The sequence below is a fragment of the Halichoeres trimaculatus genome, unplaced genomic scaffold (assembly GCF_033239565.1).
Source record: "Halichoeres trimaculatus isolate MK-OKI-2021-1 unplaced genomic scaffold, fHalTri1.1 fHalTri1_scaffold_8, whole genome shotgun sequence".
Classification (NCBI taxonomy): Eukaryota; Metazoa; Chordata; class Actinopteri; order Labriformes; family Labridae; genus Halichoeres; species Halichoeres trimaculatus.
Window position 1 is genome coordinate 38,204,782 of NW_027437186.1, and position 23,067 is coordinate 38,227,848.

Sequence of the window (23,067 nt, forward strand, 5' to 3'; positions counted from 1 at the left end):
AAATTCAATTATTGTCAAAACTCATTTTTTTAATTTTCACAAATTTGAAAAGTTTACAAAAAAAGAATCCTTAAATCTGCAAAAATCACAGAAGTTTTTATAATTCAATGAATATTTAAAATTCTAAAATTCCTAGAAACACCTTAAATTTTATAACACAATTATTTTTGATATTACTTAAGTTATCTTTGGTTGCTGTTTGGTTATGTTTGGTCAGATATCAAGCTCAGTATCAATCCAGCACATTGTCAGTTAAATGAATCCATCCACACAGAATTAAAATCTGTATTTTCTTCCAGATGAGTCTTTTTGTAGATGTAGTTATCTTCCCAGGGCTGTAAAACTTGAGGTTAGCCACAGGTGCATGGAAAGTTGGTGGGCTGTTGATGTTGTAGGAGGTGAAGTAGAGCGGTGGCAGGCTTTATTGACAGATGGGATGAAGATTTAGTTCAACTAAATGTTAACGCAGGATTTTATTTAGTGTCAGTGTCTTTAATCATCAATACCCTCTGTAAGAAAAATAACTATTCTTTATTTCAGTAATATTTTTTAAAGCTACAAGGAGCCACAGGTTGGAGACCCTGGTCTGTCAGCTTCGTCATGTCCCAAATCTTCTCTCAGAGCTTTTGCTCATGCGTTTTTTAAAGACATCCTTGTTACAGTCACAAAACATCCAACTCATCAGCTTACAGACTGGCTGCTGTGGATTGTCTGGCTTTAATCCAGAGATCCCTGCGGCAACAATTATGAGTCTCACTGATCAGTTTTGCTCCTTGTCGTGTATCAGCTGAGGAACATCAATCTGGATGAAGAACAAAGCTCTTTGGTGGAGCGTCATGGCGTTTAACGTTTACATAAGTATCTCATTCTGCTGGTAGGAAACACTGAGCATCATTTCACAAATACGCTTGTTCTCTTTCATGTCACAAATATCTTTATCTTCAAACTTGTCCCAGACACAGGCCGTGAGCGCTCCATCCTTCCTCCATCAGCTGATCCGTTCATACAGTCCATGCATTTATCTGGACATGCTGAGGTCAGGGGGGCTGGATCCAGTCCCAGCTGTCTTTGGCAGAGAGTCAGGGCAGACCCTGGACAGGTGGCCAGTCTATCACCGGCCTGACACGTAGAGATACAAAACCAAACACACCCACACACACGGTTCAAACCTGCCAACGCTCGACTGGAAACGAGGCAGATTTTCTGGAGTGGTGATAAATCAGCTCATGAAGCCAGTCCAGATATAAACGTTAAAATCAGATTAATTAATGAAGCAAATGTGTGAGACGAGTCGATTCCAATCCTTCGTTTAAGGCTCAGTTTGAAATAAATTAAAGACAACTGACAAGATGTACAAAAACAGGGAAACGTGATAATAATGGTATGTTACTGCTGTTGACATGTTTTGTACTTTTTTTTTAACAGTTTGCACCTCTCTGTTGCTCAGTGTTTGTAGATCATAGAGCTGTGCAGTGTAGAATGAGTCCACCTGTTTAAGTTCTGTTTGTAGTTTTTGCTCTTTTTGCGGTTTTGTTTGCACAGATTGAGTAATCCCATATTTGGCTCCTGTTTTAAGTTAAATCTGAGTTTAAGCTGCAGTCTGTACGGTACATGTAGCTGACTCATTTAGGCACATTTAGAATAGAATAGAATAGAATAGATCTTTATTGTGATTGTAACAAGTAAAATGAAATTGAAGTCGCAGCAGCAATCAAGAAAACCAAGGTAAGAAAGTGTATAGAAAGTGTAAAAAGCTCCATAAGAAAATAGATGCTGACAGCTTGTCCATCATTGTCCAGTCAGCCAGCCTCCACCTCCACAGGGTCCAGGACTGAGCTTCTTCAGCAGTCTGTTCAGTCTCTGTCTCCTGGATCCTGTCTGCTCACAGCAGGTGAAGCTCTTCACATGTGGCCTTGGTGTCTGCTGTTAGCTCTGTTAGCCATGTCTGTGAATAGCATGATGCTACTCTGCCCTCTGGTATTCCCTCTGTTGCTGTGTTAGCACAGCTAGCTCGTCCATCTTATTGGAGATAGATCTTACGTTCCCAATAACGATGGATGGAAGGACAGGTCCATGTCGTCACTTCTTAGCTCACACCTGAGAACCAGCACGTCGTCCTCACCTCCTTCTCCTCACCTTGTGGGGAAACATCTGGCCTAGCACCAGTTAGCATTGACATGCTACAGGCTGCTAACAGCTGATTTCACATGTAAACAATGCAGTCATGGTTACATGTAGGATCTCCAGACAAACACAGGAGAAAAGTAGTAAAAATATCACTGAAGACACAAAAAGTTTGGTGTCCACGACCAACAAATGAGCCATACAAAGTAATGATCCACTCCTCCAGACACGCTTATGATCCGTGAGCTGCTCCTACAGGAACCAACCCTGGACCTCTGGTGGGGAAGGGGTACCAGCAGTGGGGAACCTTCAGGGACTTCTAGGCCTTCAGAGAAGGCCTTAAAAAATCTGGACCAAAAAATATACGTATTATATATCTATATATATAAATATATATATTCTCATTTAGTTGAATAAAATACATTTAATGCATCATGTAAGTTTTGAAATTAAGTGTACTGCAAAGTTCACTTCAGCAATGAAAGGGTTACTGTCTTGAAACATGTTATCTCCATCGGAGCCCGGTTTGCTGGCTCATTAAGTGGTTAGGACTTCACGAAGGCCAGGCTGTGTTTTGGTTTGGAGAGAGACAGGAAAATTGACCAATCACGATTTGACTTTTTGGGGGCGGGACAAAAACAGAGAAGCGTAGGCCTTCGTGAAGTCCGAACAGTGGGCAGAGTGGTGAGAGCGGCGAGAGGAATGGCAGAAGACGAGAACAAAGTTGTGGCTAGCTTGTTAGCATTTTTTCAGCGTGTGCGAGTAAAAATTTAATCTGGTCGCGCGAGTGGATATGTCTTAATACTTCATCTATCACGGGCACTGTGTAAGACATTGTGTATTGAATTCTCCCTCTCTTCCACTGGCTCAGCCAGTCTCCTCCACCTGAACTCTCCCCTGTTTTAAAGAGAGAGCGCCGTCGCGTACATTTGCAGCTCGTATGCGCATCACACACAGAAGATAGAACATCACAATGACACACGTTTCACTATTCCAGAGTCAGCCTTCTCACAATATGATTCACGCTGCTCTAGACTCTCCTGATTGGAGAGGATGCTGCGTTAGAGCAGAGCTACGTTAGTTAAACTCACAACATGTCAACACAAAAAAAGAAAGACAGAAAACAGCTAAGGCTCTGATCATCTCTTCATCAACAAGTGCAGCACAGTTATCTGTCTCCGTCTCTGAGGTCTCCTGCAGCGTCTTTGGATCAAACCAACTAAGAGAGAGGGGGTGGGTGATTTTTGAGTTTTCGATATAACGCCCAAGTACAGGACTTGATTCACTTTCAAAAATATTAGCGATCACAGGAGCATACTTTAAGTGGGGGGACAATCAGGAGAAATCACAAGCCAGGAAAACAGCCAGAGAAGGGGTTTAAAAAATGGGAGACTCCCTCCATATTCAGGAGTGTTAGCAGCCTGCCAGTACTCTCCATGGGTAAAAGTAACGAGTTTATGTATGACACAGATTGACAAAGATAAAAACTAAAGACATTTTCTTCATCATTTTGGGTTATTTTAGTAAGTTTTATAAACTCACTTAATAATGTTATTCATTGTTTTATGTAAAGCCTCTTATTTATTTTTATTTAATTTATTCAATGAAAATGTTTATTGTTAACTACTTTTTTCCGCGATGATTTCTTTTCTGGGCTGTGAGGGCTGAGGTGAAGGCCCAGCTGTAGTACTCACGGTTCGCCACTGGGTACCAGGATCAGTTAGTGGAAAGTTCTGGTAACAATATGGTCGTTCTCATCATTAAATTCTCTCGTTAAGCTTCTCTAAAGTTTGAAACTGTTGAAAAGTTTTGGTTTGAAGTTTTCTTTGAGATTTATTTTGTTTCATCTGAGCTCATGGTGTTGGATGACGTCCTGTTTGTCTCGACCCGAGCTTTCATGGTTCCTGTTTCTAAGCGTGTGGACCTCCTCGGCTCCAGTCTCTCTGCCTCCTCTCCTCCTCTCACCTGCCGTGTCTCTGGTGACTCCTCTGCTCCTCCTCAGTCTCCCAGAGGTTCGCCGTCGCTCTGAGAGACGTATGAGCTCTGTCCGTGTGTGTGTGTGTGTGTGTGAGGGAGAGAAACACACCGCTGTGCCCCGACACACTTCCCAACCGCTACCTACCCACCTACCTACTGCTGCTCTGTGGTTGCCATGGATACAGTGCCCTCCTTCACCCCCCTCTCGCGCTCTGGTGCTGGGTATGGAGGGATGGAGAGGAGAGGAGAAGTGGCTGCTGCCTCTGCGTCATATTCATACCAGTGCAGCTGAGATCTGCCCCCCTCCCTCCCTCCTTCTTTCCCCGTTTCCTTCCCTCCTTCCTTCCTTCCTTCCTTCTTTCTCATCATCCAATTTGCACACAGCCACCCCCCCCCCCCTCCTCCTCTCTATTTGTGTCTCCTATCTGCATCTGCTCATCTCTCCGTCTCTCCTCCTCTCTCTGTTGGCGCAGCTCGGTTTCCTCTGCGTGGCTCGCTGACCTGGGTGGACTTTTTCCAGAGAGCGTGGGCGCAGAGGGAAGACAAAAGGTAAGCGTTTGGACGGCGGATGTTTGAGAGTGTTTTTATGTCAGGGAAAAAAGAGTGAGGAGGAAAAGGAAAGGAGGAAAGGAGGAGGAGGAGGAGGAGGTAGGACAGCTGCAAAGACAAAAGACGGAGAGGTAAGCAGTGATGGCATGAACTCACCTGGGAACAAGTGTCACCAGGTGGTTTTTAAAACATTCAGTCGGTGAAAATGGTTGTCAGCGTCTGCTGCAGGAAGACAACATGCACACGAGTGTATCTGTGCAGGATGTGTGTGTGTGTGTGTGTGTGTGTGTGTGTGTGTGTGTGTGTGTGCAGGCACTTTGCTGTCTGTCAGTGTTACAGAGCTGCAGCATGTTCCCACAGCGCGGGGAAAGAGGCGAGCGGAGGGGGAACTTCATTATTCTCAGAAAGCTTTTTCGGGGGCGATGTGTGGAAGTGTTGACAGAGCGGGAATCAGTATCTGCAGGAGGAGAGGAGGAGAGGAGGAGAGGAGGGGAGGAGGAGAGGAGAGGAGGAGAGGAGAGGAGAGCCTGACGGTGGTAAAGTGCTCAGCTTCAAAGCTCTAATCGCTCCTGGAAACAGAAGCCATTTCCCAAATCACATTCACGCACCCCTCCTCTGTTTCCTCTCCTCCTCTCTGTCTCCTCCTCTCCTCCTCTCTTTGTTCACAGCTCCACATTTACAGGAGCAGCATTTTCTGTAAATGTCAAAGCCGCAGATCACAACCTTCACAGGCACAAAGGACTGACACGCTGACAGAGATGAGAGCCAGGAGCTCGCTGAAACAAAGTGTGTGAAATGAAGAGAGGAGGGAGACGAGGAGTAAAGGAGGCCCGCAGGGTTCTTCATTGTGTCTCGGTCCTGAAAACAGTGTCTGACACCGTGTATGACATTTGTCTGTGATGCTGCTGCCTGCGTGTGGGGACTGAGGCTGTCAGCCTGCGTCTCAGCTCAGACACTTGTTTGTCTGCTGCTGGAGGACGGCGTGGAGTGACAGACGGCAGAGAGCTGAGGTCTGAGAGACGCTCAGCAGGGAGCTGGAGTCCTCTCTGGACCAGCGTCTCCTCAGCCGGGCTCATAGAAATGGACAGGAGCGTCTGAAACATCCGTCACGTTACAAATATTTAAACCAGAGATGGTTAGGGACCAGATGGTGTTCAGCTCCCGTCGTGTTAAAGTGGATATTATCACAGCTTTTCTCACACTGCTCAGAGTGTGAAACATGCCTCTGCACTAGTTCCTCCTTCAGGCCTTCATCAGACCAGGACGGGGGACGAGGAGGAGACTGGGAGCAGGGAGGGCAGGGAAGTGTGCCCTTTAAGTCCCTGTAGTCCCAACCAGTCCCTGGTGGATCGAGAGACATAATGAATCAGTTCAGTACTCACAGTTTGAAACACTTGAAGTCAGCAAACATGTTTTTCCAGTCAGAGTTAGTCTGAGGAACTTTTTGGAGAAAATCAGTTTTTCTCGGAGCTGTTTAAAGGAAAAGTTACGTCCTGACTTGTTGATAGAAACAGCTGGAGTGTCATCGAGGCTCCACCGTTTCATTTTTTCTGGAGTTTCCCAGTTCAGTCAGCCGTCTAATCCTCACTTTTGGCGCTTTACTCCCACATGTTCACAGGATTGATGGTCGTTTTCTTTCTCTCTTTTTAAAGTTATTTTGTAAACTTTTTTTCCAGCTTTGTTTGACTTCAGTCAGAGAAAACAGGACCGAGGGTGAAGCAGGAAACAGGCTGAGAGTGAGGAGTGAGATGTAGTAAAGAAACCAAAGACTAGATTCTTGCTCTTACACTGGTCTAAAAATCTTAAAATAAAATAAAATTATATATTATATGTTTGTATATAAAGTTTTCTAACATTAGTCACTTTAACTGAGCTGGTGACTTCTCTTTCTGCTCTTTAATTTTTCACCCATTTGTTAAAGCTCCTGTGAGGAACTTTTGCTTGTGCAAAGTTTGGCGCCCCCATGTGGACAAATTGATCTTCATGGGTGACATGCGTCATTAGTGTTTTAGAAGGGATGGGTACTGAATCAGGTGTTTTCAAAGGTACCGAAATGAACACAGCATTGCAAGTTTATAAATTAAGAAATAAATAAGTTAAATTGAAAAACTTTGAGATTTTATAATAAAACAAATTAATATTTATTACCACATTAACACACCACAGAGCTGGAAACTGGTACCGTTTAGTACCGATCATAGACTGTAAAAAAAAAATGGATGTCCGCTTGCTCGGCTTGAAGTGAGGTCTCCACAAAAACTGCTCCCCCTGGTGGCTGGCTGCAGTATAGGTTTAAAAATCCATCTCCCCAGTCATTCCAGATGGGCTGTGGTCAAACTTTAAAAAATTAATCCACCTGGTAGAAATGGTTAAAAACAAGGTTTTATGTAACGTTTAAGGATCATTAACAGCTGCTGTTGTCGTGTATTTTTTCAGGGATTGTAAAATATGTCAGGAGGTAGAGTCAGGAAGTGATTAGACTCTCGAAAGAAAAGAATAATTATTATTTTTGTCACCCAGCTCCACTCAGATTCTCCCAGAATCCCTCACAGTCTCTACTGCACAGACTCTGGCTGCAAACTGCTACAATGTCTGCTCCTGAGACGGAGGAATTTTGTCTTCAAAACTGTTCAATGATAAATAGCGGGTATTAAATACTGGGTATTGATAGCGTATTATTTCATATATGAAAGGTTCCCATCCTTAGTTTTTAGACAGAAATATCTCAGTGTTCAGTAAAACTTTCTGGGAACCGTTGCTGTTTAAAATGCAAAAACTTTTGGCTCAGCAGTTTTTAGATCGTCACGTCACTTGCCATCAAAAAAAAGTGGAAAGACTTGATCTTTTTGTTAATTGTCCTTTTTTCAAACATTTTTTTTTTGCCTTATTTCTATTTATTATGGGCATCCTCTTTTGCAATTTATTGTTTATTTGTTGTTTTTACTGTTGAGAGGAAGAAGGGGGTCCAAGATGAATTGAGACAAAACACAGTCAACAATCTGCAACAACAACACAAAATTAAAGCTGCAAGCAGCGTTAGACGGGTCCTCGGGCTCCTGCCGGTTTTCCCTCCAATGTGTCCAACAAAATCAGACGAACATTTTGGTGTTTGTTTCATCTCTCTACGACATTCCTAGCCCCAGTTAGGGCTGTTTTGCTGTGCATAGGTGGAAGTGAGCCTTGTGGCTCTGAGAGAATATTATGGGATGTCAGGGAGTCAGTTGATACCATGGCAACGTATCCTCTGCTATGCTGAAGATAAAATAGCCAACTTCCTGTCTGGTAAAGGTCAGGGTGTCGGTGTATTTTTTTTTATCTCAATGAGATGAACATTTTGACGTTGGTTTAATCTGTCTAGGACATTCCTCCGGGCTGCTATGGCTGTTTGAATGTTGTAGATGTGGACAGAGAGCATATTATGGGATTTTTGGTATTTTATTGAAGAGTTTGATGCTTGAAATGTGTGTGCCAATTTTGGTGAGTTTTTGAGCATGTTGAGGGGGTCTAATAAGCACTTTAATGGAGGAGAGAGTCTTTGTTTCCTCTGCTGAGTCATGTGACCAGCTGTGTGGAGCTCCTAATCAGTGTGTGACATCATCACAGATGAGATTCCCAAATGACAAACTTCTCATCCTGTAGGCCAGAATGTGGACCTAATCTGTGTCAAAATATACATATCTTATATGAAATTCCGCGAGGAATCCAACCATGTCATTTTTAAAGCTGTGCGACTTTTACTTTTTTGTCTAGAGGCCCAACTGCTCAGCGAGGGCTGCTCTCCCATCTGTTAACATTGCGTGGTCGGCGACTTTGAGGGCTCGCCATTCGAAAACAGGGCCCGAAACAACGAATTCCCCCACAACTTTTGTAGAACAGGGTCTGGTCTGTCATGTGAGCCAATTTTCATGCCGGTACCATTTTTGGTTATTGACAAGTTAAATTTTGTAGAGAGGCTTAAATTTCAGAAAACTCTTATTTTGGCGGGCAAATTGCCGGCTTCCTGTTGGAGCTACGCGAAAATACCTCCTATATTTTTTGTGCGTCTCAATGAGACGAACGTTTTGATGTTGGTTTCATCTCTCTATGACATTCCTGGACCGAGCTAGAGCCATTTTTGTGTGTTTAAGAGTGGTTTTTAGAGGTTTTTTGGCTCTAGAGAGATTATTATGGGATGTCGGGGGTCATGTTTGGTATCAAACGAAAATTTTGGGCGCATAGAACATGCGTGCCAATTTTGGTGAGTTTTTGAGCATGTTTAGGGGTTCTAATAAGCGATTCACTGGAGGAGGGAAGAAGAAAAAAGAAACGCAGCAGGAACAATAGTGCCCTCGGCCTTCGGCCGAGGGCACCTTCTAGCCCTGCTAGAAGGTGCCCTGGCTCAGGCCGAGGACCCTAAAAATGAAAAAACAAAAAACACAAAAACACAGACATCAGCACAACCCCAGAGAAAAAAATAAATAGTTAAATAAATAAAATGAGTACAACAAGAGCACATCACTATGACCACGAATGGCCATGGTAGTAGTAAAATTAAATAAAATAAAATACAATAAAATAAAATAAGATAAGATAATATCATATGATACAATAAAAAATAAAAAAAAATAAAATAAAATAAAAAATACAACATACAATATGATATAAAAAAAATAAAACAAAAACTAAACTAAAATAAAAACTAAAATAAAATAAAAAATGAAATAAAATAAAATAAAATTAAATTAAATTAAATTATATAAGCTTAGCAAAACTGTGAAATATGTGTGATAATAATAATTGAAATTAAAGTGTACTATCCATGCTATTGGTGAAGTATCACAACCAAAATATATACATTTTAAAATAAACTGTAACCAGTGAATTTGTCTTCTTATATTGAGTTTGGGCCAATGAAGTGAGTTTTACATGATACAGTGATGGGTGTAAAATTAACAACCTGGAACAAATCTAGAAAGACGGTTATAGACATAAGATTACGTTTTATTGAGTAGCAGTCTATTGGAGGAAAGCTGGTTTTGTGCAGGGCATTTTATATCTGTTAAATATTAGATTTTGAGGTATAGATCACAGTATCATCAGCATATAGTTAAACTAATGTATTAGAGCAGATTAGAGGAAAGAAAAGAGAAGAGGACCGAGTGTTGAACCTCGGGGAACACCTCTTTGTCGAACAAGAAAGTCAGACTTACACCTTTGAATAACAGCGCTCTTTGCTTTTCACGTCAAAAAAAACATCACTCCTGTTTCAGTCTCTTTCCTCATCAGCTAAAAACTCATTTTTGACAATCACTCGAGCTCCTCTGAAGTGCGGGCTTCCCTCTGAGCTGCTCGTATCACTCCGTCTGAAACTCCTGATCTCCACGTCTCTCCGTCAGTCAGGACTGATGCTTCATCTTTAAACGTTTCTGTCACTTTGTCTCTCCTCCCGTCACAGTAAACTGACTGCTCAGGCTCTGGCAGCGCTCCCTCTGACGGGATCAGGCTCATGGAGACGTCCAGCTCGTGGTGTCAGTTTGGAGCTGTGTGTTTGTGTAGTGAAGTGTGAGATTATGAGATTATTGGCTGGAAGAACAGGCTCGCTCGAGCTCACAGAAGTTATGGGATGGACGGGAAAAGGGAAACCAGAGCCGCGGAGGACAGAGAGGAAATGAAAGAAAATCACATCAGGCAGCAACGAGCTGCAGAAAGGTCAAGGTAATATCAACAGGACGAGGAGATTAAACTGACAGAGTGATGGAGATTAAAAAGGGAGGGAAGAGGCTGCAGCATTCGCTCTGTTTACACGCTGCTCCTGCTGGGGCTGAGCGCGTGCACGGCCACACACGTGCACGCTCTTCCTGCCTCCCATGGGTCCCAGTGTCCCTGCGCTCCAGGTGGGCTTTGCATTTTTAATCGATACTGTCTGTAGTGATTAACGCCGGTCTCCGCTCGGCAGCAGAGGGGAAGGAGAGGTGGAGATCTGTCATACGACGAGGCGGGGTGTGTGTCTGCGTGTGTGTGTGTGTGAGCGTGTGTGTGTTTGTTTGGCAGTAATGACCCTCTGCCTCTGGGCTCCTACTGAGTATGTTTATCTCCCACAGCAGCAGCAGGCGAAAACGGACGATGCATCACTGCCACACACACACTCACACACTCACACACACACACACCTTGTACGTCTTTCCTTCCCCTTTGCTTTGCTCTAATTGCCTCCCTCCTGCATTCTCCTCTTTTCTCACAGACCCCGCTCTGCTCCTCGTTACTGACTCCAGTCCCTCATACTGTACCGACTCCTTCTTCCTGTCTGATTCTCCCTCCCACTTGTGTTGCAACATGCCTATTAATGATGCAGCTCGAGCAGCCGCTGTCAGTTCCTGCCTGTGACGGGGAGAGGAAGGAGTGGAGTTGTGCTGTACATGCCCTGCTTCGTACCACTCCCTCTCAGCTCTCCTCCCTCTGCCTGTCTTGTTTTCGCTCCTCAGAGTCGGCCCATGCGAGCAGCGGCGGCGTGTGGACTGAGTGCAGCTGTTTCGTCCCGAGCAGAGCCCAACATGTGAGAAGATGTCTGTTGGAGGTTGTGCTTGTCCCGGTGAGTGTCTCCTTCTTCTCCTCCCTCTGTGTCTGTGCTCAGTGGTGCTGTCAGAAAGATGACTTACGTAAAAAGTGCTGCAAAGCCGCCCAGGGCCAGTGTCAAGCTGTGTGACGGTGAGTGTTGCCTCTGTGTGTGTGTGTGTGTGTGTGTGTGTGTGTGTGTGTGTCCTGAAACAAGGTTATGGACTGAGGCGAGCACACTGTGGGATTGAGTTGTTGAGCAGAGCCTCTCAGTCACGCTAGCTTGCTGTGCAGCAGATCGATGGCTCTTTCAGTTTGGACACACACACACACACACACACTTAGGTATCAATAAGCACTTCACTCGCCGTCTCTTTACGCTGTTTTTCTCAGCTGTACCTGAGGTTGCTGCTCGTCTTCCTCTTCATTACTTCTGTTCCTTTGTGTCCAGAAAAGTTGCGTCAGAAAACAACAAAACTTTAACTTTCCTGACTCGTGAAGCTCGTCTGTGTGATGAATCCAAACTGTCACTGAAGGCTCTTAAAGCACCTGTGAGGAAGTTTTAACTCTGTGTTTAATTTGGCGCCCCCCTGTGGACAGCACTTGGCTCATCCTCCCTGTTCATGTGAAAAAAAATGTTTTTTTGAGAAAACTTTCATCCTGCCTTCTTCAAACAGTGTGAGAGCTTCTAGTTACTAAGATATCATAGTTAGAAAAAACTCTGAGCTCCCTCTGAAAGTTTTGTTTACTTTTCATGTCACATGGAGGCATCAGTGCTAAAATTAATCTGTTTCATAACCAGGAAAATATTTAAGTCTTAAATGTTTTTTTATCCTGAGAGAAACAGACGTCTGTCAGGCTGTGGGGGAGGGGCATAAAGTATCTGAACTTTTTATTTTAGGAAAAACGTAAGGAGGGAGGAGTCAAGTACCGGTCATGTGACTTCATTCCAGCATTCACAACTATATTGATACATTTCTATTAAATTCCCAAAGTGGCCGCCTGTATAGACAAATAAAGTGGCCATGAGGCAAGTCCTGATGTTTACATGTTTATTACATTTTGGCAGGACTGGCTTTAAATAAAGAAAAATGTTCTTTAATGATGATTTTACGCATTGTTGTTTTGGGATTAATGAGTTAGATCTACATGTCTTTGCTAATTTATTTTTTTTTATACATTTTAAAAGTTAAATTCAACATATTTAAAAAATTGGAACATTTTCAGTTTTTACCCTAAAGCAAAAAAATGTAGACAGTTCTAAACATAGTTAAAATTGAGTAAATAATACTCTGAACACACTATTTTTTTGTGTTTTTGAAATAGCACATGTGATGTCTTAGTTTTTCATTATTACAAATTTTTTTTAAAAAAATAAAATAATTGTTACATCATAAATTTCCAAAATTAATGACATTTTGATAAGTTGAATATTTTCTAAAAAAAAATTTAAATTAGAGAAAAAAATGCTCTTTTTTTTTCAGAAGAATTTGAGGTTTAAAAATGTGCCATAATTTTATAACTTTGCAAAACAATGAAAAATTATTTTAAAAAAATTTGCTAAGTTTTCAAAAATTGCATTTTAAAAATGAAAAATTAGATATAAATATTTGCAAAAAATATGCAGATATTTAAAAAAAAATGATTTTGCAAATATTTAAAAATTGGCATAATCTTCAAAAAAATTCGAAACCTTTATTGCAAGATATGAATATTTAGAGGAATATTTAGTCTAAAAATAATGTTAAATCATGATTTTTTTTTAGCATCAGTGTCTTTAATCATCAACACCCTCTGTTAGAAAAAAAAAAGCAATCTTTATTTTAATCATATTTTTTAAAGCTACAAGGAGACACTGCAAAGGAGTCAAAGAGAAATCATGGAAGTGTTTTTTACAGCCTGGGTACATCAGATAAAAGAAGTTAATTTTCCAAAATGTGTGTGTGCTTGCTCATTTTAGGGTCAAACAGGAGCTTTAGTAAGACTCACTCTGAGCTGCTTTCTTTCTTATTTCCCTTCTTAAACACCAAACAATGAGAGTTTTCCACAGGTAGGGCAGGTAAACAGACACTTCACAGGGTTGTTTTGGGAAGTGTTTCCGATGATGTGTTTCCTGTTCAAACCCGGCTGGTTGTGCTGAGGACTGTGACTGACCTGTAGCTCCCTGCTCGTTAAACACCTTCTTACTCTCTGCTGCTGAGCTTGTATGGTGTCGTTGACATAAACATGGTTTGCTGCTGTTGTTGTTGTTGTTACAGTGTTTTCAGGATCAGTATCTGAGCTTTGATTTGTCGCTCCCTGAGAGTCTGTCTGCACACGTTGGTGAGAGCATGTTGTGGCGTCTGTATCAGGTGGATCTCCTCCTCTCTCCTCTGATGGTGGACTCTCCAGACCAACAGTGAGAGAAACTGAGCGTCAGCGTGGGCTCAGGGGATCTCAGAGAGGCTGATTGAATTAAAGCGTCAGTTTCATTTTAACGGCGCTGCTCAGATTCATCAGCAGCCGGCGATCAGATGGAGTAAAATCAGAGAGCGGCTCGGTGTCCTCCTCCCAGATCACTTCCTCCCTGTCCCCTGCAGCTCTCCAGGATCTCCTCTCTGCTCCCTCTGCTCCCTCTGCTGATGGACCAGAAACTTTTAATGGCAGCCACATGTTTTAGGAGGAGAAAGCTCCAACAAAAGCTTTGACAGGAGCACAAACAGAGGCGCTCTCGCAGGTTTACACACGCTGTGACACCTTAAAGAGGAGCCTGCCGGGGCACGCCATCGTACGCCGCGGCTGGTGGATCCCTCAGATCAGTGATCAGCAGCAGCCTGTCTCTGCCTCTGTGCTGTAAATCATTACATTTGAAGGCTGGTTTGTTTACATTCCTGCACTCACACACACTCTCACACACACACACACACTTTATCCCTGTGTGTGTGAAGCTGCATGAGGAAAACAAACCCCTCTAACATCACTCTCTCCTCTCGCCTGCTCTCAGACTGGCTCAGTTTTTGGGTCAGAGCGTTTGGAGGATCTGAGCGTATTTGCATGTGGCAGAATGTGGGCCGTAATGAAGAACAGACCTCTCCTGTCTGTCTGGTTGGTTGACAACGCGCTGACATCCTGCTGTTGTTGTGACTTTGCTGTGAATCAGCCTTTTTAGGGCTTTGTTCGCCGCATGGAGGAGATCCGCGCTCACACGTCCGAGCCAATCACCTCCTTTGTTCTGACTGAGTGGTAAAAATAGATCGCCTGTGAGCTGAGACACCCACTCCAGCATGCCTTCCTCATCTCCCCCTCGTCTTCCTCATTTCCCCCCCTCTGTCACAGAGCTGTTACCTCATGCAGAAAGTCACATGGCTCCTGATTGGAGGAAAGTGACTTAAAGCAGAGCCAAGATGGCAGCCAAACAGCCAGCGTTTTTCTGATTACACAACAACACGACTGCCTCAGCTTTATCTGGCTGCGCTGGAAGCCTGCGCCTCCTCCTGCTCCCCCTCCTCCCTCCTCACACCCCCTCCTCCTCCGCCTTTATCTCAGAGTGTGTCTCAGATCTTGTTTGTGAGATCAAAATGGCTGTGTGCAGAGGCAGGGAGGAGGAATGCGTGGGAGACGGAGATGCTGCGAGTCAGAGGGATGGAGGAGGGGGGTGGAGGAGCTGCGGTGATGTCACATCTGCTGCAGGCCGACAGGATGGCAGAGCGGAGCTGCCATGTGCCACGCAGCTCCGCTCCGCTCGCAGGAGGAGGAAACTAACCGTGTGGGAAGGAAATGATTCGGTATCAAAGCTCACTTTTCTGGTGGAGTCTTTGAAAGACGAGAGCCTGCTCTGATAGGAGGCGGTGATCACAGAGAGACGAGCACGACGCCGTGTCTCTTCCCACCTGTGCACGTGTGTGTGAGGATGTTTCAGACCTTTCACTGTAATAACGACGATAACAAGCTTGTCAGGATCTGAGTTAATTTACGACCTGTGAGGGTTATTTCCAGCTTATTCACCAGGTTTCCAGCCTCACTCTGAGAGGATTCATGTGGATATAAAACACACTGAAAAAAAGCTAAAATGAGACTTTAATCTGTTTGTTACACTGTTAAATGTAACTGGACGTTGCTTTATTTTCCATTTTTCAGGGTAAACATTCAGTGAGATGTTTTCCTGCTGAGAAATGATCTCACCTGTTCACTTTGTCCAGGTGTGGTGACAAAAAGTCATTCCCTGCAGCCTTTAAGGGGAATTTTTTTCAGACAATGCAAGCTGAAAAAATAAAAATGTAATTATTTAAAGAAACAGAAAATAGTTTTAATAAAATTTGGAGAGAGATTTCACTTATTTAAAATTTCCCTGTCATTTGAATTCCAGAGTAACAGCTCTTCAGGCTTGGGACAAACGTTAACGTCGCCCCCTGCAGGTGATTGCTTGCAGCATAGGTCTCACAGCTCAACTTTTACAGTTCTATAGTTCTACAGTTTCATTTAGCAGACGCTTTTGTCCAAAGTGTCGTACAACACAAGAATTTAGACAGGAGGAAAACATAGTTAGTGTAGCCACAGTGCTACAAATTATTCGGATGCAGGTGCTGCCATTAAGTGCAATTTTTATTTATTTATTTATTTTTTTGAAAATGTAATTTATTTTTTAATTTTTAATTATTATTATTTTATTCAATTGAATTAAATTTTTATTTTTTATTTATTGTTTTAATTTAATGTATTTATTTATTTTTCATTATTATTATTTTATTAAATTTGATTTTTAATTTTTAATTTGTATTTTAATTTATTTTTTTAATTTAATTTATTATTATTATTATTATTATTATTATTATTATTATTATTATTATTATTATTATTACATTTTATTTGATTTAATTTAATTTAATTTAATTTAATTTTTAATTTACTTTTTATTTATTTATTTATTTATTTTGGGGGGGGGGGGGTACAATAATCAACAAGCCAACAAACCACAATAAATTGCTGCAACAGTTTACTTCAAACTTCAACAACATTTAGTAGCAGTGCTAAAAAATCATAAAAGCTGGGTCTGAGACCTTCTGGATCATTCTCCCCCTGAGGACAAAGAGGAGCAGGGTCAGATTAAGGCCTAAGTGTTCCCTGAACAGATGAGTCTTCAGACGTCTCCTAAAGTAGAAAGGGACTCTGTGGATCGTATAGAGTTTGGTAATTCATTCACTGTTTGGGAACAACAGAGGAGAAGAGTCTGGCTAGAGATTTGGAGCCGCACTGGGCTGGGAGCACCAGGCGTCTTTCACAAGCAGAGCGTAGAGGACCAGGAACCGTTCTTATCAATGTTTTGTAAGCCAGAAGAAGAGCTTTGAGTTTGACTGGAGCTGCTGCTTGAGCCAGTAGAAACTTTTCTTTTTAACAGATGGGAAACTTAAATCCTTTTTCTTCAACATATTTTCACTAAAGTTATTTCTTATCATGATGATTTATGTGCAGGTGTTTGTTTTTTGGGAAGTTTACTTTTAATTATTGTTTTGATGATTGATTGACAGCTCTGTTCACACAAACGACTCCTGCAGCTTTCGTCAGTGGGTTAGCAGAGCAGAAACAGAGACAGAGAAACAAACTTAGACTAATGACCTGATGAGCTTTTCATAAGTATCTGCACAAGGATCAAATCAGCTGCAGACGGCAACCTGAGGGGGCGGGGCATCAGTGTCATCAGTGAGTTAAACGTCTGTAGAGGAGTCAGACCCACAGTTCAACCAGCTTTCTGTGAAAATGGTGCTTTTGCTGTAATTTAAGTTAAGTATTAGTTTTATTAGTTAAACTCAGGGTTTTGTTTTCGTTGTTGTTGTTGTTGTTTGGTCACCATCTGTGGAGCAGCTCGAGTCAGTCACCATGTACCATCCTCTGTCTGTGCAGCCTGTGTTCAGCCTGAGCAGTGATGGTTAAACAGCTGCACAGGGAGATGAAACAAAGTGAGTCAGAAAAAGATGATGCTGTTGTTTCCCTGGATGTTGCAGTAAAATGTCCTCACTCAGTCCATGTTTAACTCCAGCCTCGGCTCTTTTATGCCTGTCATCTTCACACTCTCCTTCCAGTATTTCTCCTTTTTCTTTTTTTTTTTATTGTTTCATGTTTCTCTTCCCACTTCCTGCCCAACCATCAGGTCAAAACCAACCAGTCAGGGACAGGTCAAAGGTCAGGGAGTGAATAATCATCAATAATCAACGCATAGTGGAGAATAAGCAATAACAGTTCAGTTGTTACCAAACAAGGAGGGATAACCACTTTAAAGTGGAAAAAGTATGTAAATGCATATTTGCACAGGCTATACGTTCATGCATACACTGACCTATAAGGACAGTAAATACATAAACAGATCAAACTCAAAGTGCAGGAAAAGCAGCTCATGATGAGGTAGAGAAGTCAGGAGAGCAACTCAGTCTTCATCTGAACCGGTATCTTCTCTGTCTTTATCTTTAAAAAGAGAAATTAAACTTAAATCCTCTCTGACACACTGCAAAGATTGACAAACTGCCCAGATTCAGACTGTTGACCTCTTTGGTCGTCCACACCAGCTTCCTCTTGTTATCGCCCTGTTTATCTCCAACACGCGCAGTTTAACTTCCTCCTGTCAGACCGCAGCAGCGTCCTCTGGGTGCTGTCTCCTCGCTATCACCAGCAGGCAGGTGTCACAACAGTTTTCCTCACAGTTTTCTGCTTCCACTGTGGCGTTAGCAAAGCTGCAACAGGAAGCAGAAACAGGCCGTTAACCTCCTCAGATTTCCTCTCTGAAGCTTTGGTACCGCTCACAGACGTTCAGCAGCAGAAACTTTGTCCTTTAACTCTGACTGTGTTCTCTAAAACGCTCATTAGTTTATTTACAACGTCACACTCTAATTACTAACATTAACTAACTCTACAACCATCTCTGCGTAGAAAAAGAAAAGGTAAAGGAGGTGTTGTCTGCTTTAATGCTGCCGCTGCCTGTCAGCGCGGTTTAATAGCTGTTCTGTGTGCGTCTGTAATAACTGCAGGTGTGACTAAAAACAAATAAAGGATCAAAGTTTCTGAGGGGAAACATTTGACGGTAAAGTGTGACACGTCTCTTAATTTGTGCTGTTTGATTGGCTCTTCCATCTGTTCACTCAGTGTTTATTACTTCTGCAGATTTTCTTCAGATGTTTCAGTTTTTGATTTCATAGTGTTACGTGTTTATCTAATGTCCCTTTATTAAAATAAATAATCAACATTTTATCTTTGCACATCTGGTCTGATGTGAAATCAACAAATAGGGGTCCCTCTTAACTTTCAAATATCTAAAGTAGTTGTTGATTTGGAGAAAAATGAAGGGGTCATGTTATGTTGGAGGTAAATATATTTCACCAGGAATAATCCAGATGGTGGTTGGAGCTCAGGCTTCCCTGAAACAGGAGCAGACTGTGAAAACTGTAGACTACTGAGAGGACTACACCACAAAAAACTGAAATCTTATCAAGTGTTTTTGTCTGATTTTAAGTAAAAATTGTCTTATTAGACTCAATCTGAGCCACATTCACCTGACCAGTCCAGAAAAATGTCTGATTCAAAGTTATTTGAAGACAAAATGAGGTCTGAATTGCTGTACAAAGTTCAAAAAAATCTTCCAATGGAAGAAGAAAAATTTGCTCGAAAATTAGCTTGAAACTAGAATAATGTTTGAATACAAGAAACTTTTCTCTTCTTCCATTAATAGTTTTTTTTTTTTTTTTACTTTTTACAGCAATTCAGACCTCATTTTGTCTTTAAATAGCTTGAAAGAAAACATTTTTCAGGACTGGTCAGGTGAATGTGGCTCAGATTGAGTCTAAAAAGAGATTTTCTACTGAAAATCAAACAAAAACACTTGATAAGATTTCAGTTTTTGAAGTGTGTATTTTTGCTTGAAATACCAATCCCTACCAGTAGGGCCAGGACGATGTGGTTTTCTTCTGATTTGATTCTGTTATAATTTTGGGGGGGTTTAAGTTTGAATTGCGATTCTTCCATTTATTTCCAATTTTCACAGTTTTAAGTATGATTTTTTAACTCCAGACCAAGTGAAAAAGTTGAATGATGATAATGATCAGAGGCGATTGCTCTAAGTCTGCAAGAGAAGCTCAGCTTCCCCTAAAATGTCCCTAAAAAGTGTTGATCTGTTCTGCTGTGTGAACATTTCATTGATAAAATCTGAGCTAGAATTCCTTCATCTTTAGTTCAGAATCAGCTCCTATCACAGGTAACTGGCTCCACCTCCTTCTCATTCATCCCCGCAGCGTCTCAGCGCTTTAACACAGTCGGACGCTGAGCGTCTTCTGACTTCAGCGGGGAAGCGTAGAGTGGGTTGTTCCACTGTGGAAACTGGACGGTCATTGGATAAACGCTGGGCTTTGTCCCGCCCATCGGACGCTCAGCGTCTCTGGGGGTCTATGAGGCAGTGGGCTGGCCTGGACGCTGGGCTTCTGCATGATGATTGGATGATCTGTCTGAGGCTGAATCCCTTTTTGATTGACAGTGAAATGAGCCAGTCAGAGATCTTGAAGTATAACCCTCCACCAGAGCATCTTCTCAGTTTTACAGTCAGTTGTTCTGGACTGATCCAGAGGTTTTATTGATCCCCAGAGAGTTTACCTTTCTTAAAAACGACGAGCGTTGAGAGAACACCCTGGAAAAAACTCCGGGTTGGTACGACAGGGTCACAGATCATTTTCTTGAAAAGGAATGGAGGGGAGAATTTACCTTTAAATAAATAAACAAATTTATGATGTAGGCTGAAAAAAATGAGCTTCCCCTCCTCGACTGACCAGCAGCTGCCACTGATAATGATGATGATGATTTCTCCAGATTATATCAGGAGCCATATTTTCCAAAAAACACTCATCACATGTGAGTCAGTTTTTAAGATTTTTTCAGAGGATCTAACATCGCAAGTTTTTTACAACCCAGCTCATAAACAAATACTAAAATGAAGGATTTAAATTTAAATCATGATTCAAAACCGTTCAAAAAACGTGATACTTTGATATAATGATTTTTCCTCCCACCTCTACCTCCCAGTGACATTAGTTGGGTGACTCTGATTGGATTGTGGTTTTTAGAGGTTGTTGTGCATCTAAAGCAGTTAGTTGTTGTAGATATGAATTCACAGGAAGAGCTAAAGATCTAGCAACAGATCAACACAGGAATCAGAGATTTCATCATGTTTGTCCTTTGACACAGCTGTGAATAATGAACTCCTGTCTGAGATGTTTTTCCTCTGCTCTGACTGAAGCATCAGGATGAAGTTTGCAGAATCTGCCAGCAGAGGGAGACGATGATCTGTCACATCTCTGTTTACGTCAGTCAATCCTGACAGAAACATAACTGACCTGAACCAGACGTGCTGCATTTGTTAATACTTTATTTATTGAATCATACATTAATTTCTAACTACAAACTCTAAAGGAAACTGGCATACAGTGATCAGAAATAATCACAAACTGCTGTAGCTGCTGCTTGTCTCTGATCTTTACGCAGGAAGAATGACCGCCGTGCATCAGATGTGTTTACTCTCTAAATAAAAGCTTCGCCTCGTGCCTCTCCTCTGCTCTCCTGGCTCCTATAACTCCACAAACTGATGGGCAGCCCAAGTAAAAGCCTCAGCAAATTGAGTTTTAAATGCACTTTGAGACCACAAAAGGTTTTCCGGTCTTCGAATACGTTGCATGTAAACATCGGAGTGGTAATTGATTAAAAGTGAGGCAGCAGATTAATCCCTTACGTAATCTGGGTCTGTGGCGGGCTCAGGACTCTGGTCTGGAGGATCTGAGCCATCAGCCAGGTCAGCTGTTTTTTCACAAGCCTCTAAAGGAGAAAATCAGGTTTTGGGCTTCAGGCTCGAGTGGACGCTTAATAAACTTAAAGATAAAGAGACAAACATCTGATCTACAATCATACAGATGTGCAACTGTCAAAACTAAAGTATAAGACACAAGTGAAAAATGTGACAATCCTCAGTCCAAACTTTATTATACACTGAAGGCTGATTACCATCACAGGCTTTAGCTGTCATACATTTAGTCAGGGGATTAAATGTGTGAAAAATATCAATATGGCAATACATGGTGATACTTTGACCTCTGATACAAATATTGATATTTAATTTCTGAATATCGATATTTTTCTGAAAATAAAAAATCATATTTTAGCCGAGTTGGAGGTAAAATACGATTTTCTGCACCTCCACTGCAGTAGGTGGCGCTGAAGAGCTATTCCATCAACGTTTTCTCTTTATTTTGGGTCAGTTGGTTTACAAACACGTTTAGTTTAATTTTTACAGTGTAATAGACTAATGAAGTCATAATAATAGTATTTTTTTTTGTAATTTCACATTTTTCATGAGAAACTTTGTTTACACCAACTGACATCTATCACTTTCACCAGCCGACCGCCTCCCAATAATTTATTTGCACCATTAGTTTATCAATTAATGGTACTATAGTTTAGGAACAAACTTTATGCTCTTTATGTTTTAAAGTTAAGTGTTTGTTTGTAACATCTGACTTTTTAGTAATTCAAAAACGATAAAAAAAGAAAGTTGTTTTCAATTAAATCGTTTTGACTTTACATTTTTTATTTCAAATTTGAGTAATGTAAATGTAGTAAATTTACATATGCATCAACCCTATTTTTTCTTAGTTAACTAAAATATCACCATTTATCACAATATTGGTATATATGGTGATATTATCGTATCGTGACCCAAGTACCGCGATGCGTATCGTGAGGACCCTCCTGGTGATGCACTCTTGTTTGTTTTGAAAAATACAGCTCAGTGTTTTCCATCATTGCTCAGCCACACACTAACTTCATCACAGTTTTATGGCACATATTGTTATTGTTCAGCATACACTTCATACTCTTGGTCAGGGGCGTAGCTACAATTAGGCAAACACAGGCAGTTGCTTGGGGCCCCAAGATTCCCAGGGGCCCCCAAAGCATCTCTTAAACTCTGATTTATGAAGTTTTCTTCAACTGAAAGCATTTCTTTTTCTAAATCTTACTTCACATACTTCAAAATCCATCAAAGGCTTAATCTGTAATGATGGTTTTGGGTCCTCCCCCTCCCTTCTTATTCAATGGGCTATTCCATGTTACAACACATCTGAACATTTGATTCAGGAAGAAAGTGGTAAAAACACTTTTTTCACATTTTTTTCTTATTTTCAACCAAGTGTGAAATAAAACCAATGTTGCTCTGAGATCTGAGATAAACATATCAGACTTTTAGGATTTTAAGGACTTTATCTAGCCCAGGAAACAGGATCATTTTCTCTAAATCAAACTTTTGGAGTTGGTGATAAACATTATTGTATAAATCTCTTTTTTGGAAACATAACTCACTGGACAGGGGGTCAAATAAAAATACATTCACTTTAGAATAATAGTACCAAAAAGTATGGTAACTGTAAATATCACCTCTTTCAGTAGATTTGTTTCCAGTTTGATGTTGTGCTTGATATTTACATATTTTTTTCTTTACTAAATTATTGTTTTCAATATTTACCTATTGTAATGTTTTTCACTTCATCCTTTCTTGTTTGTTCCTGTTACTCTGTAAATTCCCCACTGTGGGACAAATAAGCTTCAATGGACCATAAAAGATTTCAAATCCAGGACAAAGTGGACTAAATGATGGATTCACTTTTTTCTAAATCAAACTAAAGTACAGAACTTGAGGAAATGCATTTAGTTGTGTTAAGTTAGCATGTACAAGATTAGCACTGTCTCATGCCTTGATTCTGGGAAAGAGACAGTGGACCCAGGGAAGGCCAGTCTAGCTCTGAGGAAGAGGAGTTACAAGGACATGGAGGGCCCCACTGACTGGGTTTGCCTTGGGCCCCCAAACCACTAAATACGCCCCTGCTCTTG

The 23,067-nt window shown here is 41.5% G+C and overlaps 1 protein-coding gene across 5 annotated transcripts in view; it reads left to right on the forward strand.

The window, feature by feature from the left end:
- Nucleotides 1-4,328: 4,328 nt before the first annotated feature.
- ldb1a (LIM domain binding 1a) overlaps nt 4,329-23,067 on the forward strand; it is a 31,120-nt gene continuing 12,381 nt past the window's right edge. The window contains exons 1-2 of one of the 5 annotated variants that reach the window (XM_074675135.1): nt 4,329-4,650; nt 11,112-11,218. In XM_074675135.1, the coding sequence (XP_074531236.1) occupies nt 11,191-11,218 (28 nt within the window). In that variant the 5' untranslated portion in view covers nt 4,329-4,650; nt 11,112-11,190. The remainder of the gene's footprint in view (nt 4,651-11,111; nt 11,219-23,067) is intronic. The other 4 variants (XM_074675136.1, XM_074675137.1, XM_074675138.1 and 1 more) reach the window with 4 other exon arrangements.